The sequence below is a fragment of the Rhea americana genome, unplaced genomic scaffold, assembly GCF_003343005.1.
Source record: "Rhea americana isolate MKP2758 unplaced genomic scaffold, rheAme1 scaffold_0, whole genome shotgun sequence".
Taxonomy (NCBI): Eukaryota; Metazoa; Chordata; class Aves; order Rheiformes; family Rheidae; genus Rhea; species Rhea americana.
Window position 1 is genome coordinate 13,143,858 of NW_028185037.1, and position 20,219 is coordinate 13,164,076.

The 20,219-nt window shown below is 41.9% G+C and overlaps 1 protein-coding gene across 1 annotated transcript in view; it reads left to right on the forward strand.

Annotated features, from left to right (window-relative positions):
- FER1L6 (fer-1 like family member 6) overlaps positions 1–20,219 on the forward strand; it is a 70,030-nt gene that overhangs the window by 26,375 nt on the left and 23,436 nt on the right. The window contains exons 14-25 of the mRNA XM_085324673.1: positions 1,377–1,477; positions 2,168–2,258; positions 3,498–3,617; positions 4,751–4,903; positions 6,167–6,353; positions 6,912–7,036; positions 9,180–9,314; positions 9,877–10,026; positions 15,849–15,959; positions 18,227–18,388; positions 19,310–19,496; positions 19,661–19,845. Of these exons, the coding sequence (XP_085180799.1) occupies positions 1,377–1,477; positions 2,168–2,258; positions 3,498–3,617; positions 4,751–4,903; positions 6,167–6,353; positions 6,912–7,036; positions 9,180–9,314; positions 9,877–10,026; positions 15,849–15,959; positions 18,227–18,388; positions 19,310–19,496; positions 19,661–19,845 (1,707 nt within the window). The remainder of the gene's footprint in view (positions 1–1,376; positions 1,478–2,167; positions 2,259–3,497; positions 3,618–4,750; positions 4,904–6,166; positions 6,354–6,911; positions 7,037–9,179; positions 9,315–9,876; positions 10,027–15,848; positions 15,960–18,226; positions 18,389–19,309; positions 19,497–19,660; positions 19,846–20,219) is intronic.

Genomic DNA, 20,219 nt, shown 5'->3' on the forward strand with positions numbered 1-20,219 from the left:
CCAGCCCTCTGATCATCTTCGTAGCCCTACGCTGGACTCTCTCCAGTAGCTCCATGTCTCTCTTGTCCTGGGGAGCCCGGAACTGGACACAGGACTCCAGATGAGGCCTCCGCAGGGCTGAGGAGAGGGGCAGGATCACCTCCCTCCACCTGCTGGCAACACTCTTCCTAATGCACCCCAGGAGACCATTGGCTTTCTTGGCCACAAGGGCACATTGCTGGCGCATGGTCAACTTGTCCTCCACCAGCACTCCCAGATCCTTCTCTGCAGAGCTGCTCTCCAGCAGGTCAGCCCCCASCTTGTACTGGTGCCTGGGGTTATTTTTCCCTAGGTGCAGGACCCTGCACAGGCCTTGTTGAACCTCAGGAGGTTCCTCTCCGCCCAGCTCTCCAGCCTGTCCAGGTCTCTCTGAATGGCAGCACAGCCCTCAGGTGTGTCAGCCACTCCTCCCAGCTTGGTACCATCAGCAAACTTGCTGAGGAGGCACTCTGTCCCCTCATCTAGGTCATAACTTTCATAACTATTTCATAACTTTATATCCAAGACAAACGYTTAAACAAGCTCTCATTGAAGTCACTGCACTGTTTAAAATTAATGAGAAGTATCTTTGTARGGGATTAGTACAAAACCAAAAAAGTATTTTAAGATTTGGTCTATGAAATCTAGAAATGGAAAAAGATCTCATTATTCTCCCTGTTGATGTAGCTTGTTCATCAAGGGTTTAACAGAAAATATTATCTGTCCATCAGAAGTTTTTCTTGTCCTTGGGTTATCTTATTTCTTAAACAATATTATTCTGAGCAAATTTCAGACATTTCAGTCTATACTCACAGGAGGGTAACAACTGTAATAGCCTGTAATTACTTGTCTAGAAATTTTTATGGTAACTTTTATCTGTATAGTTTTAGTATTCAGCATATCATCTTCTAAAACGTGGCATTAAAAAAGTATTTTTTTCTGCTTACTTGACCTTGATACTATTTCTTCTTCTTTTTTTCTTTTCCTTCTTTCCTTCACTTGTTTTTCTTTCCCTTTTTAGGAAAAAATCAACATTTTAGTTCTGAACCAACTTGCAGCTGCTTTTGGCCTCACATTACAGAGATAATCATGAGGTGTGACAGCATTTTAGCAGTACTAGAGGGAGRCTAAAAGAGCTAAAACAATACTTATCCGCAAATGTATCTCCATTCTAGATGACTGAACTTGTAATCAGCTATCATTTAGATAAAAATGTAACTTGCACCTGTAGCACTGTACCAGATTTGAGACTTGCACAGCATTCTTGCAAGTCATACAGTGAATAATGGTATTATAACACTGGCAGAATGACAAAGTGCTCTCCTTCACATAACAGCTTTTTCACGTCTTTTTCTCAGGAAGAGTCATTAGAACAAGTAAAAGACTTGATCAAAGTTTCAGAGATTGCACCTGAGGAAAAAATGAGGAAGACCATAAGTGATTTTATCAATCAAAGCAGGTAACTTCATTTACCAGAGGCACACAGAAAATCAACCTTATATGTTGCTTACGAATTCCAGGTTTCCAGGTTAGACTAGAAAGCTGGTGATAGTAAAAAAAAAAAAAAAAAAAAAAAAAAAAAAAAAAAAAAATCCACAGTGAGCTAATTGAGATGTATTTTTTTTATTCTACTAACAGCAAAGGTCTTCCCAAATTGCAATATCTATTTCCACAGGGAAAATATTTTACTGTTATTTTCAATATTCAGCATTGACAATAGAAAACTGCCAATCATTTCCTTATTATTTTGGCTTACTGGATTTTAAAACTAGAATGTATACGTGAATAAGTTGGAAGTAATAAATTGTGTGAAAGACATACTGTAAAAATATGCAGAGTTAAAATTAAAAAAAGGATTTCACATGTTGTGATAACCCCTCTGGGGCTCTGTGCCAGATGTCATGACTGGGCTCAAAATAAGTATAAATTTTAATTTATAGATATTAACCCTGATTTATGGAATATGGTATAGAGGCTTTTTTTGCTCTTTTCTTTGACTCTTAGATAGGTGCTCAATATTTATTTTARCCAGAAGTTTTCAGCGTATTTGTGTTCTGGTTCATGCGCTGCAGCAGATAGAGAACATTTCATTCCAATGTATCTTAGCAGAAATAACTCACACAAAGAATCTGTTGTTGTTGTGTCCTAGGGCCTTCATTAGCAATGCTGAAAAGAATCCCAAAGGGTTGAACTACACTGCTTTGGATAAAAAGAGACTCATGCTGTTCAAGCAAGAGCTGGTATGAAAGTTTTTTTTCTTTAAATATTGATGCAATGATAACTGAAAGCTCGTTGGCTGTATACATGTTAATTTGTATTTGACTTCACTGTACTGGAATGCTTTGTAATTAGGATGAATATAGTATCCAAGAGCACTTCTCTTTTAATAAAGTCTGCTGTGTGTGATGAAGAGTTTTAAGACACCATGAAATAGTTCAGAACTTTTTCTTCTTTAATCCAAATAAAAAAAATACAACAATGAGCTGATTTTTTTGGRTATATCTTATAAAGAGATAATGGGTTCAATGGAATAACACCCAATTAACACTGTTAGGCATTTAATTACTGTGGTGGAGCTAAACTCCAAGACTGGTAGAATCTGACATTTGATATTCCTGGACATATACAAATATATGCATAGATTTCAGTGTGTTTTTGTGTGCTCTAGTTTGGGTCTGTTCTTTGTTTACACATTATTAAGCTTCAGTATTACAGTGCCCTAGCACATTTTCCCTCCCTTAAGTACTAGAGGGACGTAAGCCTAAGTGAGGATTTGGATTAGGCTAAGCCAAGCAAAGGAGGCATTACCTGCACTACGTGTCTTATTTTTTAAGTTTATGTCTGTCTGCCTATTACCTGTCAAGCCATGTTTATCGGCATCTTCCATTAAAGTGGGTGTCTGAAATATGCCAGATGAGTCACTGCCTAAAGGTATCAATTTCTCCCTATTGTATATCCAGCAAGCTCTGAGTTCCTACATTGCTGTGGTCTAAAATTAGGAAGGATGAGACCCGCTCCTGGTGAGGAATGCCAAGACACTGGATGTATGTAGGAACCAGTTGGGCTTAAGCACCTAACTCCATTATGGACAGTGAGGGCCTAGTCACCTTCTCAAGGAAACTGGCGAGAAGAAACCAAACTGGACACAGGTCTTCYGCAAATGTATTAGCTTTGTTTTCTGTTTGCAGCACAGCATTCAGTGGTGCCTTCTCCCTGGTCTGAGGTCCTGTCATTCTAGGTAGCAATCACAGATCTCTTGGGACTTACATAAATCCGATATGCATACAGACAGAAAGAAGCTGGGGGGGGCTTCAGCTCCCAACAGTTAATTCCTTTCTGTTGTGACAAAGAAGATAATCATTACCTTGAACCAAATCTCTCTCTTTTTTAGCTTGAATATAAAACTCTTTTCTCCTTCTGTATATAGTTCAAACTACATGATAATGCGTTTGAAATATGTGTTGTCTTTCCCATTGCAGGAAGCAATGTCCAATGATGCCAAGGAAATTGTTCAGGAGCAGAAAAAGAAGGTGTCACTGGAGGAAATGATGCGTGAGACTCAGATCTTTATAGATAAAATTCGATTCTTAGTTGATGAGGTAAATCACACAGATTAATCAAATAAGTTTAAAATACAGGACTAGACTTTTGTTTTCATAATCTCGTGTGAATAATAAGTCCTGACCTAGTTATCCAAAGAGTTATCTTTGGATATCTGGCCCCAATCCTGTTTCGCAGTTCATGGAGCTCTTAATGCACTGGTAGGAAACAGAAGGCTRGGCTGTACAGCCAGGGCTTTTACGTGTCTTGCTGTTTGTTTGTTTTTTAAAAAAGCCATCCCATGTCTACTCTGGTAGTTTGGAGACAGCCAGCTTTCTGATCTGAATTCATGTCTCTGMTTGTATGGACACACTGATTGGGGCTGGTCTGAGCTCAGGAGTCTCTGCACTATCCCTCACTGTGCAGACACTATATAGATATATTACTAAGCCTTGGGAAAATATAAGAACATATTTGGTCAGATCAAAATCCAACTAGTCAAGTGTTCACTCTGTGAGAGTGGTCTGCAGGCAAATCTAAGGGCTGTGTCTGTGCTGGTAAACTAGACAAGGCGATGGCTATTCCCTGGCTTAGAGAGCAAGTGGCATGGCCTGGCATGGTTTGCATCCTGCGGCCAAGCTCTTTTCCTTCCCAAGAGTGACCTCATCCACAGAACCTCCTGGGAACAGCCCTCGGCCTGTTCTTTRCTTTGGACCACACTCAGGCTTTGCTTGGGGAAATTTGGAGCAAGGCAAAGCCAAGCAGAATAGGTGATTGTGTGCCAGCACCTGAGTTTGTCCCTGGTTCCTTTTTGCTTTGCTGATACAAATGAAGCTGGTGATACTTCCCCATCAGGTACTTCCAGCTTCCTGTGGCTAAGGGACTTCCTGAACCAGGATCACATGCAGATTTTTATTTTTTTATTTTTAATTCCCCTTGAAATTTTGTTCTGCAGAGCAAATGCTCCTTAAGTACCCACACAAAGCACTTACCTTTGGCTCTGCTTAGGAATGGAGGTTGGACTGCAGCTCGTGAACTCACAGCCTCTGCTGTTCAGAGCGCACATGTGCTGCTCCGTGGGAGAGGCGAAGGAATCAGCTCTTTAGGTAGCTAGTGTTTTCACAAAAAGTGATGGTGGTAGCTTGCAGAAAAAATCTGTTTTGCTAGTTCAATATTCCTCATCATTTAATAGCCACAGAATACAGTGCCCGACGTGTTCGTCTGGATGCTCAGCAACAACAAAAGAGTTGCGTATGCAAGAGTCCCGGCGAAAACCATACTCTATTCCCCAGCGAAAGAGCAAAGAGGCAAGGACTGTGGGAAGATTAAAACCCATTTCCTGAAAGTAAGTCTGGGACTTCCTYTGAACATAGGTAACTGTGGGAAAAGTTAGTATTCATTATTTCAACTAGGGATTGTATTGCACATATTAGCCTTTGTAGTGTACTAAAAATGTATGTGTGCTTATATCTGTCATTTATTATTGCTTACTTCTTCTGTTTATGCTCATCCTCTTTTAACCATGGTATCACGCAAAGGCTCTTAGTGTCTGAGTGATTCATTCCCRTGCTGCTTGTTATAGCAAGATCTGTGGTTTGTCTCTAGATATATATACATAAACAAATAGAAAAAGCTCAGCCTCTTTCCTGACAAAGACATCAGAAAGCAGCACATGAAGCCCAGGAGGAGCCTGGTAAAAGCTAAGCATGTACTCAGCTCAAATAGCAAAGAAACGTGGATGTTCAAATGTACTATAGCAGTTTATGCCTGCTACTTGATATGTGTCTAGAAGCTTGTAGTACCTGTCCACAATATTGCATAATACTACTTATTTGGAAGGAAAGTTTTAGTGGACATCATACTCCTACAAAGGCAACATGACCTGCAGCCCCAGCAGTGGAATATTATGCAGTGGAATTGTTACTATGACCAGAAGGAAAGCCTGAACATAGTAGGCAATAGTAACTTCACATAGTGCTAAAGAGCAGGTAGAAATACCTAACCTCTTCAAAATTGTCATAGATATTTGTTAAGCATGGTACTCTTTGCCTGCATAACCAAAAAAAATACTATAATTCATTYTCCAGTCACATCAATATCAAGAATTACCAACAGTGAGTTAAGCAGACCTGGATGAAGTTAGAGGGGAGAAGAAAGAAATATTATTGCTATTTTTTGTCAATACTGGTAATATTTTATACTGGAATATATTTTTTGACCTGCCCTATGAATTAATATTTTTAGTAATGCACAGGACCAGCTGTCAGATGCCAGCAAAACTACATGAAGCATAAAGTGGACCAAAGTCTGAGGAAAGTAAGATAGTAAATAGCATTGCCGTGCTTGCAGCTGTTAACTAGTTTGCACAAACCTGTGCATATTAGCCACTGTGCCTTTTATGCAGGTTTTAACTGAGTCAATGAGTCATTACCTCCACAAGAATCACAGAGGTTCCTTGTGCTAAATGGGTCTCAGGGCCAACCACTGTGGAGACGTGTCATTTATCAGTTTATCAACTCCATGAATGCTCCTACTTTGTCTTGGCAGGACTCAGCATTCAGTCATACCTCTATCTTGAGCTTGCTGGTGATGGGTATTTTTTCCTCAGTTACCAGGCAAACGCCCACCAGGCTGGAATGTGCAAGCAAAAGTAGACACCTACCTGTGGCTTGGACCTGCCAGATATGCTCAGAGCATCATGGAGAACTTGCCTGTRGGATATCAGACAGAAACACCATCCAACATCAGCCCAGGGCACCACATGGTGCATCCACCTGCCTGCCTGAAGTATGAAAGTACGACACTGTTTCTTCTGTACAGTAGCAATGTAGGCAGGGTCATAAGAAACACATGGCCTAAATACCTCTAATTTCAAGGGCTGTAACACTTTTGCTTAAAGTAACTGTTTTAAGATGATCATTGTTTAGCATCTTATGATCACAAAAGACTAGTTTCATTGCCGAGTCCTCAGTCCTACCACTGACAAAGAGAGAAATGARTTGTTATATTTTCTGTTCCCTGTCCCATGGTTCTGTTTTCTCACCAAGAGGAAGCATCCCTCAGGCCTCCTGATGGAGCTACCATGTTGAATATCTAGTCGATAAACAAGTAAAGGGAAATATAAACTGGCAATTAACAATCTTGCAGTAAAGACTTCTCTCAGGCACTGATTTTGAGTGAACACAGGAGTCTTTTTCTGMGTATATCAAGTGTTTCATTAGAGAAGAGGTGCTAGCAACAATTCCCCTTGTCAGGCCCCTGGTTGGACAGCGGGTGGTTGAGCTTCCCCTCCTATGTATGTGCTGTATCATTTCCATGAAGCTAACATTACTGTTTTCATTGTAATGACATAGCCCCACACCTCTTCCAGCTGAGAGCCCACATGTATCAGGCGAGGGGGCTCATTGCTGCTGACAGCACTGGCCTTTCCGACCCCTTTGCGAAAGTTACCTTTACATCACACTGCCAGACCACAAAGGTAAGTTGCAAAGTCCCTTTCAGTAAATGAAAACAGTTTTCTCAGTCAAGCTGTGAAAAGGAAAAATCTTGGTTTTGCAAGGAGATGATACCCAGCAAGAAAAGTTAGATGCCTGCTGGTAAAGAGCAACTCCTGATAGTCCACTGTGATTAAGGCAAATGTGTAAGTATAGCCAGCTGCTCTAATATGAGGTGCAGTAGTATTGTTTATCTCAGCTCCTTTAGATGTCAGGTTCCCTGGGTCTATCAGGTCTCTGTAGCAAGTGAATTGCCTTTCTCTCCACCTCTTTCTTTTGAGTTTTAAGCCATTGTCATTGCTTGGTATGAGGTGATCCCCRTGGTTCTCTTTTACTATTGTCTATATGTGTGATGACAGAGGAAAGGAAGAGGAGGAGCTTTACATGGCTTCTGTAGGCAAAACAGTAAGTCAATGTTGGTCTTGGCAATGGAAGTCAGCAGTGCACAAGGACGGTTTCAGGCTGGCAAAGTTGAAATGAGCTGAAGGTGTAGTAATGTGTAGTAATGTGTGAGACCTACATCCCTTAAATGCTACCATAGGGTGTGGTCTCACCTCACTCTCAGGCATTTCTAGGGGGTGAATGGTCAGTGTGTGGGCGTTCAATGGAGCCTCTAGAGACAATGGAGGAACTTCCACACAGCTCCTGCAAGAGGAGTTGAAATACAGCCCCGAACAGGAAGCTAGTTCTTCTCAGCAGGAGGACTGCTTTTCCGAGGTCCTGAGCCCTCTGCAACTATCCTRGAGTATCAAATGGAGTTTGGAGCTCTGAAGATTAGATCATGAACAAATATGGTGGGCCAAATATGGTCTCCCTTGGGAAAAAAGTAAATAAAAAAGTCCTCATCCAAACCCTCACCCCCAAAAAAACCTCCACAGAAGACTGTCTAAATTTAATTAGCAGGTTTTTATTCTTGAATACTCCTATTGAATGCATGGCAATGTCTGCTATGTGCTAAGGAGCTCATCATCAGAGGCCAGACTTACAGAGTGTGAAAAGACATCTGTTAGCTCTGTGGTACCTTGAATTTGCTGATCACGTACAAGATAGAAAGAGCTGACCTAGAACATAGCCCAGCCGTATTTTCTGGGCTGTCCTCATTGTCCTTCTAAAATGATCTCTGACACCTTCTGTCTGGCAGAAAGTTCTGCTGGACATATTAGGGGAGGGAGAAGCAAAACTTCCTCCGCTGGAAGCTGTAGGTGCCTGATTGTGCTGCTTTTGTCTTCAGAGGATGAACTGATGCTTTTCTTCCAATGTGATTCTAACTTCTAATATAAGGKGGTGAATAAATCCAATCAAGTTAGTGTTTAGATGCACCAGATTCAGGAAAGTAGAATGTGGTCCAGGAAAGCAGCATTTTATACGCACGGAAGTGTAAAGTTTWTTCACTGTCTGAATAAAATATTGCAGGAGGTAACTTGCGTGTTTTTAGAAGATTGTCAGCCAAGTGACAATAAACTGCAGTCAAAAGCCTTATTTCTATTGAAAAAAATGATAGCAGGTTATGAGTCATTTTGCAGTTCGCATATTTCTTCCCTTTTAAATGTTATCTTTATTAAATATATTTCCTGCCAAGCCAGTTAAAACATTACCTGTGATTAAATTCCCTAAGCATCCTTTTAAGTTAAAGTATAACAAATGAAAAACTAGTGACTTATTATGAATGATTTATTAAAATATCTTGATTTTATGAAAGTGTATGTGTTATTATATTGAAGAAAAAAACAAAACAGAAAACACTATTTAGCACTGCACTGGGCTCTACTGGGCATTGGACCTGACCCCATTTTCCTAAACCAACAGCTTTCCTCTAATTTAATTCTGAGATCTTGTCCACACAAAGAGCGGAGGTCACATAGTGAAATGTTTGTGATAAGTCCATGAGGCAAACAGGGAACAGGGAAAAAAAAAAAAAAAAAAAAAAAACTTCAGGAGGAACAGGAGATACAGGCATCAAGGCAAATTGATCATATTCTTTTGGGTGGGAATAGCTGCTGAAAAATGCAGTGGCTCAGAGTAGTTCAGGCCATGGGAAAGGATGTCACCAGTGTGTCAGCATGTCCTGCTGAACCCCTTCCAGGCAACCAATTTATAGCATATTAAACATTTCCTGTTTTTCATTAGATTATTCCTCAGACGTTATCCCCCACCTGGAACCAGATGCTGCTCTTCAACAACATTGTGCTTTATGGTGACGCAGAAGAAATCTCTCAGTTTCCCCCAGAGATTGTCATAGAGCTGTATGATGACGATGCACTGGTAAACTTGAAATCCTTCTTAATAAAAATCATGAGCTGTTATGTCTTAGCAACAGCGTAAAGACAAAGTTGTATCACTGAGTAGGCATTAAAAAAAGTTATCAGGTAATCTGGATGACCTTTCTGAATGGAGCTCAATGTTACAACAGTTTGCAGCTGTGTATAGCCCCGAGACTCGCTTAATATCCTTGCAAMGCTGTGGCCTTGTTTTTCCCGAGTGAATCTTCCATCTAAAGACTGGCTTAAAGAAATTAGAAGTGTCTTCCTCCCTTCCTATTTACAGCTGTAAATATTGTATCTATGTCTGGGGAGACCTTGATTTATTTCTGGCCATGCAARCTCTGACACAATCTCATTGGTTTATTGTAGCACTCAGAAACTTTGGATRCCTGAAAAGACAGAAAGGACTCAGCTGCTCCATTTTCATAACTGCCATTGCCTTTAATATTGCCATTTACCTCAAGAGAAGGTTTTCTGTCACAAATACTAAACTCTGCATCATCTTGGCTCCTGAGAGAGCTGTTAAATTCAGAGACACTTGACGTGTATTCTCCTTTATCTAGGGTAAAGCAGAATATATTGGGTCTACAGTGGCTGCCCCTGTGGTGAGACTGGCTAATCAGAAGTATGAACCACCTAAACTTTCTTACCACCCAGTGTACTGCGGAAACCTTTCTGGAGGAGACCTTCTTGCTACATTTGAGCTTCTGGAGGTAAACTAGRTTTTCTGGACTGTTAGCTCTCTCTATTAGGACTCTTACCGAATGGGCTCCTAAAACTAGCCGTGGTATTGAGCACACCACCTTCCCGGACTGGTCAGAACTGCAACCAGAGCAGCATCGTTTTGCCATTGCACTCTCYGAGTGTCGCTCTTCCCATCGTGCCGGGGCAGCGTGGATCACTGCCCATAACATAGCCCTGCCAACCCTCTGCACGCTCTGTCCTCCGTTTTCTCTCCGCTTGCCTGTTGTCCTTCCAGTGACTACACCTTATGTGGGACTCTGGCCCTTCGGGCAGCTGTGAAAACCCCACTGCTACTGCAACGACTTGCTCTGTGCCGTAATGCATAGCRCCGGTTTCAGCAACCTCAAAACTCTCGTACTACTGATTTCTCTCTTCACAAAAGGGAGCAGTGGATAATAAGAAYTGGATTAGGGATACTGGATTTTCAGTTACACCTAACATATTTAGAGAAATGTCACACCGTTTGCCAACTGCAAGGCAAATTCCGCGTGCCTCTGGGGCTAGCTTGGCGGATGAATACATGGAATTTGCAGGGTTGTCAGTTATAAGAAACTTCTTTCTACTGGAAACCTGCATAAGTTTACTCTGAAATCTGAAATGAGAAAAATATGCAGCTCTATGATACCATTTGCAAGATATTCCTGAGGCAAAATGGGCTTTTTAGCACCATGGACTAACTATGTACTTGATGAAAGTTGGAAATATGACACCGTGCGGAGCCTATCCCCTTAGAGGCCTATACCTAGAGATAGTCTATTATCTTAGCCATTATTTCCCCTTCTGTATTATTGAAATCCACCTTTCTAGTGAACAAAGAAAACTTTCTGTTTTGTTATGCTGTCTTATGAGACAAAGGAAGCAGAATGACTTGTGGAATACATCCAAATATATCCCTAGGACTGCAATAGACAGTTGAAAATAACTGCAAGCACAGACCTTGCAGTCTTCATTCTCATGCTCTGTATCATTCTTCTCAGTGACAGCACTCTAGAGCACCTCTCACAACAGCTAATAGCAACATAGATGTAAAGGGATCTTCAGGAAAAGGCGCATTAAAACGTCTGCAAAGTTTCCAAGCACTCAGAGCTGTTGTGCCAGTCACTCCTTCCAGTATCGGGGGATTCCTGAGGACAATCTGCGTGAGGATGGAAATGAAAATCTCTAATCTCTAATTCATTCTCCTCTTCTTTTAACCCCTTAACTGCTTCTGGCATAACTCTTTATGCACTTGACAGTTGTGATCTGCTGATACTGTTTGGTCCAGTTAAAGAAGCAGTGTGTAAGAGCTGCACCCTTCTTTATCGAAATAATGCTAGAATGTTGGGTCAGTGCTAGAAGTTAAATTGCTGTATATAACAAAGCCATCTGTCATTTATAAGAATAATAGACTAAGACAAGACCAATTAATGGATACTAGAAGCCTTGATTTTTGCTCAGAGGGGATCAAGATTTACCGAAAATCCAGGGAATCTAGATTTGATATCAGTCTTGCATGACCATTTGGATGTCAATGGACAGGGTTCGCAGTCCTGGAGTTCAGGGGGCTGTTCCAGGGGCTGTTCCAGTAGTTTAAAAAGTACTCCTTTATGTGGCTGTTTTGTCCTCAGACATGAGATTTCTCCAGCCTTCCTCTCTTAAGCTGTGCCCTTACAGTCCCAGGCTGTAAGAAAAGTAATAAATAGCCATTTGTTTTCTGGTTTTAAAAAAGATATGATAAATGTACCTGTTTAGGAATTAAATGTGCATAAGTCACTTTATCATGTAGATGAGCATAGTTTTCTTGATCGCCTGTCATCATCATCTAAGTCAGATAATGCAATGAAATTGAGAACCCTGAGGGGGAATTAAGATACAACATCTGCCATGAGATCTAGCTCAGATGGTCTTTGACTCTTATCCCTTTATTCTTTTTTTTTTTTCAAAGGATAAGTTAATCTGTTATGGGATAAATTTCTGAGTATCAATGTCTATTAATGCAGAATTTAAAAGGGGTTAATAAAATTAAAGCCAGACAGATGGATTTCTAGACAGACAGGTAGGGTTCCCAAAGTTGTGTGTTTCTGTTTATTCATAGAAACCAGACACACTGGTACAACAAAACTAGATCTATTCTAATCATTTTCCTTAGAAGCACATTTATTTTTGATTAGAAATATGCACCAGATGTAAGGTAAAGCTTGAAATAGGTAAAGCTTGAAATAGATTGAAATGCTTCATTACCAGAGCTCAAAGGCAAGAGCTAACTGTGAGCAGGGCCATATACATGATCCTACTAACAATTGGATAATGAGCTYGTGCTAAGATGTTAGTGGAGATACTTTTATTATCGAAGATGTTGATGATATTCAACCTGAGGTCTGTAGATACCTGTACTTCTAAAGGGGTTTTAGGAAGGTGATTAAGAAAGTTAAGTTCATCTACACTATACAGAAATTTCTACATGTGAAATTTCTAAAAAGGTTTATTTTTAATTTATAATTTTGTACGGTTCCACAAATTAAAAGAAAAGGGGGCAATGACTTTGGGCTCAGTGTCAGAATTTCTGAGTGAAATTTAATGGCTAAAGACTAGCTCCTTAAAGATGGTCTCCAAATCATCTTTGGGAAAATGGTAGGTACTCTACTGCCACCCTGACACGTCTACCAAACTTCAGGTTCAAACAGACCTCAGTTGATTATATCTTCCCTGGCCCCACACGCAGTTTTGAGATAGTCATTGCATATCCCAAGTGCTATACATATTCTATAGCACATACTAGACCTTCCTCAAGGCCCTACTGCTCCGTGATGGCCCTTAAGGAAATGTGCTGGGAGCCACTGACCTGGTCAGAGAAAGGTTTTCTCTGATCTTGAATTCTGTGAAATCTATTAAATGAATTGTTTTGAATTCTTACAGATAAAAAGCAGTAAGCATGTGCATGTGAATTATGGCTGTTGATTATGTTATTACTAGCACATGCTGCAAGTACTAAGAAATCCTAGGTGCTAAGAAATGTGTTTTCCACAAATCTCCCTCACCTACAAGGTACTAAAGAACATATCCTTTCTCTTTATACTAATTAAAATCCCACACAGCAGTATATAGCTGTGTATAACAGACAGATGGCCCAGTTAAAAGAAGCAGAAGACTTCAGCTTTAAAAGTCTCTTTAGAGCTGTATCTCAGATGCTTTACCTTTCAACAGCAACAATTTGGCTTAATAACTATGAAGCATTCCAAAAGTTGTGCTTCTTTTTTCCCAGAATCCAGACTTTTTCAAAGGTGTTTGGTCCACATCCCGGCATGGCTCATCCATTTTACTTTAAATTCATCTGAAGATATTTTGCTTCCATCTCCTTTACTATATTTTTCTGTATGTATTCAGTAGTCTTTCCATACCATATTTCACAAGGAAGCCAGAGTTACACCTGTAGGTTGTCAGCTCACCTGTTAAAGCAGTGCTCCTGCTTTTATGTACTATCACAGCCTGAGTCTCTGGTAGGAGTGATCATCACATCATGGGTTTCACTGTTCTTTATAGAGATCTGCTAGACCAGGCTAGGCTTCAGATCTGCCTTACATGGGCTAAAGAGATCACAGAATCACAGGATGGTTGAAGTTGGAAGGAACCTCTGGAGATCCTCTAGTCCAACACTCCTGCTCAAGCAGGGTCATCTATGGCACGTTGCACAGGACCCTGTCCAGATGACTTTTGAACAGGATGGAGCAGGAGCTCTCTCTGCCCTCTCTGGGAAGCCGGTGGTCTGTGACTCTCGCAGTAAAAAACACTTCTCCATAAGYTTAGATAGAACTGCCTGTGTTTCATCCTATCGCTAGGTGCCTCTGAGAAGTCTGGCCCCATCCTCTTTAAAATCTCCCTTCAGATACTTGCACACGTTGATAAGATCCCCATGAATCTTCTGCCCTCCAGGCTAAACATGTCCAGCTCTCTCAGCCTTTTCATAGGAGAGATGCTCCAGTCCCTTCATCATCTTAATGGCACTTTGCTGGACTGGCTCCAGTAGTGCCATCTCTCTCTTATACTGGGGAGTGCAACACTGGAGACAGCACTACAGATGTGGCCTCACTTGGATAGAGTAGAGGGGGAGGATCACCCCCCCTGACCTATTGGCAATGCTCTTCCTAATGCACCCCAGGAGACCATTGGCCATTATCCACAAGGGCACATTGCTGGCTCATAGTCAACTTGTTGTCCACCAGGACTCCCAGGTCCTTCTCGGCAGAGCTGCTTTCCAGCAGGTCAGCCCCCACCCTGTACTGGGTGCCTGGGGTTATTCTTCCCTTGGTGCAGGACTTTGCACTTCTCTTTATTGAACTTCATGAAGTTCCTCTCTGCCTATTTCTGCAGCCTGTTGAGGTCCCTTGAGTGGCAGCAAAATCATATGGTGTATCAGCTACTTCTCCCAATTCTGTGTCATCAGCAAAGACGCACTGAGTGCTGAGGGTGCACTCTGTCCCTTCATCTAGGTCACTGATAAATAAATTGAGCAGGACTGTACTCAACATTGATCCCTGGGGGACACCATTAGTTACTGGCCTCCAACTAGGCTTTGCACCACTGACTACAATCTTCTGAGCTCTGCCTTTCATCCAGTTCTCAAGCCACTTCACTGTCTGCTCATATACCCTGCACTTCATCAGCTTGCCTATGAGGATGTTATGAGAGACAGTGTCAAAAGTCATCAAGGTAGACAACATCCACTGCTCTTCCCTCATCTACCCAGACAATCATCACATTGCAGAAGGCTATCAGGTTGGTTAAATAATGATTTCCCCTTTGTGAATCCATGCTGACTACTCCTAATCACTTTCTTGTACCTAATGCACTTAGAAATGGTATCCAGAATTAGCTGCTCCATCAGTAGGAGTCAGCAATATGCTGTTGAAAATTAGCAAGGGATTGGGAAATGAAGCCAGAGAGCTTTCCCACAGCAGGCAGCTCAAGCGGGGAGAAGAGCTTGGAGTAGGCAAGAAGCACAGAGCAGTGTGAGATCCTCAAGCCCCAGACCCACAGTGGCATACGTGCCCCTCCATCCACCTAACGCAGGGCCATCGTGTGCAGCTGAATACCCTCCTGAATGTGGAACAGCTTGTGTGCAATCGCACATGAAGAACGTTARCACCGCCTGCAGCAAGATTATTGCTGTTACAAATAGAGGGTCCAGTCTTAACAGTGGAAAGGGAACTGGTATGTTCTCAGATACTATGACAGTGTGTTTTCCAGGTTGGGAGGTCTCCTGATCTGTGCTAGGTGCAAATGGTAGCACATATAGTTAAATAGCTAAAATAGTATCTTCAGAAGAAAGCAGGACTTCTGTTCTAAAGTGTAACATGGCTGAAAAGGGTTGGCATTCTGTCCATCTAGCAAATGTGTGGTTCTGCTCATCCGTACTAAACTTACAAGACTTTTTGTAGCTAGAATTGGATCTAGAATTTTCCTATAAGTCTTCTCGTCACCTTTTACTCAGTTTTTTTATTAAATAGAATTACCATGCTTTGTCAGCACATGCATGTCTGTAGGGCAGACTATGTCCTGCTAGGAAAAAAGAATCTTCTTTTGGAAAGGTGCTTTAACTCAGCCTATTGAACACACTTCCTGCCAAGTGTTTTAGCATCACAGCAGGACAAATAGCAATCCAGGTCACATTATTCTCACAGCATAACCTGTATACTCTGCAATGTGTCTTGAAAAACTGCATTAAATTGATGTTTAAAGTACCATTGACAGATATTTCTGATATTTTTTTATTCTTCCACAAAGCAGCCTGAGCCTTGACCCTTGAATTTTTCAGATTCCTGAGTCAGACCCAGATAGTCTTCCCCCAGTGGATCCACCTGATGTTAGCCAGATCTACCCAGTTCCAGCTAGCATCCGGCCTGTTTTAAGCAAATATAGAGTGGAGGTGAGTTGGAATATTTCTGACTGTTTCAGAATCTCAGATCCTTACATTCAAGGATTACATTACAAGCTTTAATTACATAGTGATGATGATGTTTAAATTATAATCAGTGGGAAACTCATAATACAAAAATAGCATATGGCTTGCAAGGTACACGGGATAAAGTCAGATCAGATTGATTCTCCAGTGCTGGGCATGCAAGGCAGTGCTTCTTCCTGCAAACAGTCAAGGCTAGATGACAGTCACTGCTGGCAGGGGAGTGACAGCTGATGCCGTAGCTCATGCCTSCTGGTCTTGCCTCTCCTCTTCCACCCACTGTGGGGCCATGGGAAATGCTTGTGGGCAACTGAGACCATCCCCTGGCAACTGACCTCACTGGCAGTGAAGTTTGTTGTCAGCCAGCTCCCAAGCTTTTCCGGGTCCCAGTTTTCAGTCAACGATGTCTCCTGCCCGTCTATGAGTGTTTGCATCTTCTGTCTGCTCTTCTCAGTAGCTACCATTTGAGCCTGCTGTCCCATTATGTTAAAAAGCAGGGAAAAGTGGCACCTTTTCATCGGTTGGGACAATACCTGGATTCTGCCCAACCTTGCCACTCCCTGTCACTAATCCTGCAGCCTTCGCATGAGCGGCCTATTTGCCCACTCTACTGTGCCAAATCAGACTCTGCTTGTGCAACCTGATGGCACTTCCTAAGAAACAGCTGTGCAGGAGCTCAGAAGCTGTTCCTGCTTTGCCTTCAAAGATCAAATAATAGAGCTGTGGAAAGGAGAGTTAGCTCTGCTGCATCCTTTAGTTAACTACCGCTCTCTGTATGCAGGAAAGAGGGTTTTTTAGCGGTATCTCTTTTACACTCAAGCCTGTGAGGTAAATGAGGCCATGAGCTACTGCACTGATGCTAAAGGGACAACTCAAATCCTAAAACATAAATGTTTCTGTATATATTATGCTGATGGCTTCCTGCTGCCCCTGCAATAGCTTTTTGCTGCTTGAACGTTGCCCATTTGACACTGCTCTGAATTGCATCCTGTCTGTTTCTGCGGCACCCAGCCTAGAAACACTCTCRCTGCAGGCATCTCGTTTGGACAGCTGAGCAGAGCAGCCACCCTCCCAGGGTGGTTCAGGTTTTAATAGGTTAAACTAGGCTTTGAAAGTGCTTCTCTGTGTCCCTTGATTGTGGAGGGAGCCCAGGACAACTCCATTCCTCAGTGTGATATCTCAGGCACATTAAAATCAGGTAAATTGCATCCAGAGTAGGATATTTTAATTGCCATAAGAACAGGTTTATAATTGAAATGCTTGTTCATACAGTGAAGTATGGGTTCTGGAGAGTTTCCAGCAAGTAAATGATACAACAGAGTAAAGATAACACGACTGTTTTTGTCAAGATACTATGAAGAATATTCCATACCAACAGAAATTGCCACRGAGCCACTGTAACTCTGGGAGTGTGCTCCTTTTTCAGCCAGGAATCCCTGGCAGAAGAGCACGACCTCATAGGCCCCTGTGCTGCTCCAAGGCCCTCTGCCACCAAGGGGACTTTGGGGGCCTTGTGTGACTTGCTGCATCCCACTCGCATCAGTCTTGTGTCCTCCTAGTGTGCAAGTCAGTCACAGAGCCCCTCACACTCGCTTTCAGTTCCAATCTTCTTTTCAGATTCATGAGACTCATAGCTTCACTCATTAACCTTTAATTTTACCACTTTCCAGAAAACTCCAACCACAATTGTCCATCCTTTATGACCCCAATCCTCTCCTTCAAGACCCTCCAACATATCCCATGTAAAGCCCTGTTTTTCTTACATGTCCCTAGTTTACAGAACCAATCTCCTCCTGCACAACCAGGAGAATGGTCCTTTGAAAGAAAACTGCTTGGAGACCTCCCCCATCGATTGCAGACCTGACAGCTAACTGAGTGTTGTTGACCATCTCTGCTCACGTGCAGATCAATAACTTCAAGAGCCCTGCTGCTTGTACCACTGAGGCTTTGCTGTTCAGATTGATGGTTCCTTTGACCTGCTGAAAAGAAAACTTTTGCATATGTGGTTATTATTGCTTGCTGATGACAACAACTTCCTTGCCAACAGGCTGATGTTATTAACTACTTTAATTTCCACCATAATCCTGATGATTATTGATACCAGATTCAGTGTTTTTTTTTCCTGCCAATCCTGCATTCCTGAAGGGATCTGAGGCGACAGGTTCACAGCACAGGCATCATGCGTACTTGGGGGTCCCTCTGTGCTTCTAATCGTTTCTCTTTGCCTGAGACAGGTTCTGTTCTGGGGTGTCCGAGAACTGAAGAAAGTCCAGCTCCTCTCTGTAGATCGCCCCCAGGTTCTCATCGAATGTGCAGGGAAAGGGGTGAAATCCTCTGTCATCCAGAGCTACAAGAAAAATCCCAATTTCAGTGTCCTTGCAGACTGGTTTGAAGTGGTGCGTACAACATGCTGCTCCTTCCTTGTCCATTTTCTGGGTAGGCAAAGTGTTAATTATTGATTTCCATTCTTTCCTGTCAAGTCATTTCCTCTGTGTCTTGATTAAATATTAAGGAACATCAGTTCTTATGTAAAAAGCTAATGATTCAAATATGCTTTAAAAGACCTCTGCAAGAAATGCATGACAAAAGATGATATTCCTAATCATGTCTCAAGAAGGCAAGGAAATATGTTGCAATCAAGCTTTTACTGATAGGTTGGGACTTGTTGCCAGATAACAGGGATATTTTTAGTACTTCTCTTCTCCTCCTCCTCTCCTATTTTGCAAGGTAGAGCTCAATTTCCTATATTTGCTTTCAGTCCTCTTAATTTTCCCTTGTGTCTTACTGGGCTTTTAAGTGGATGGATCATATCTGGCTTATGAGCTCTGGACCTTTTCTCACGGTAACCCTTGCTGCTACAGACTAGGATTTTAATTATTTTTATGTTATTTGTGTTATAAGAGCTAGTAGTTTCACTGGACAAAGGTCAATATGAGAAAAAGAAGTCATTTGATTTACTCTAACTGGCATCATRCCCAGAGGTAAAAGTATATCTAAAAGGCACAAGGATGTCAAAACCCCAACAGTAGTTCCTGGATATTGAAGCAGGGGCATTAATACAACCTCCAACCCATGTTCATTCCCTCTGAATGTTCCTGATTCTCCTAGAGGGCTGATATGGCATACTTCTGTATGACAGCATGAGACTGGACTCAGTAGCAGTCTAGGTGGTATGCATTTTGCATTTTGAGAATAGTAATAGCTGGGGAGGAGAATGTAGAGAGGAGTATTAGCCTCATTGCTGTGCATGATATGTATCCTATAGTATAATCTCTATTCTTTCAGTTCTCATGTTGCTATTTGTCCTCCTCCTCTAGGAACTGCCTGAAAATGAGCTCTTGCATCCACCACTGAGTATCTGTGTAGTCGACTGGAGAGCATTTGGGAGGAGCACCCTTGTTGGAACACACACCATAAACTGCCTTAAGCAGTTCCTGTATAAGGACCAGCCGGGTCCTCAGAACACATCAGATGATAGACTAGACATTGTAGAAACCAACAAAGGTGAATGTCCAATCCTGACCTCGAATGAAAGGACAAAGCAGTTTCCTGAAAACAGTGAAAAGCCTGCTCAGAGGTTTAACACTAGGCATGTGTTTAGAAGACATGCTGTTTTGGGGTTGAGTGTAGGATCAAATCTTACCTAACTTGCAAAGTTTCAGTTTCAGCTTCACCTGAGTCCTCCCAGGCTGCTGARTTATCCCTAGCAGAAGCATCTTCAGCTGATCACGTCTATGTTGAGGTGGCGCATGATGAATCTGCAGTAGTAGAGCCAGAAGCTGATCCTGCACCACTTCCTGCTCCTCTGCCAGAACGCTCTGGCTCTCAGTCAAGGAAAGACAGAAAACAGAAGGTGGGCATAGCTAAAGTTGCCAGCTAACTTGCACTTAGAAATGTTATTATTTCTGTTGCAGTCTTATAGACTGGAACCCTTCTCTATAAAATGGTAATCTCTCATCTTAAACTCAGGATTAGCTATGACATCCTCAGATGCCGTAGCAATAATAGAACTGTTTTCCAGATAACAACACGCTGGAGATTCTGGGTATGGTTGGGAACAACCACAGTATCTTGCTGGCCCTTGAGAGAACTAGTTAGCAAAGCTGCTTTACCTCTACATAATTTCTTTCTAATTCCATTAGTAGATGTTGTCTCCCTTTCCTTTTGTGCCAGAAGTTCATCCCACAGATGAGCACTACCAGAATAGTGGAATTTTTTGCTTTCCCT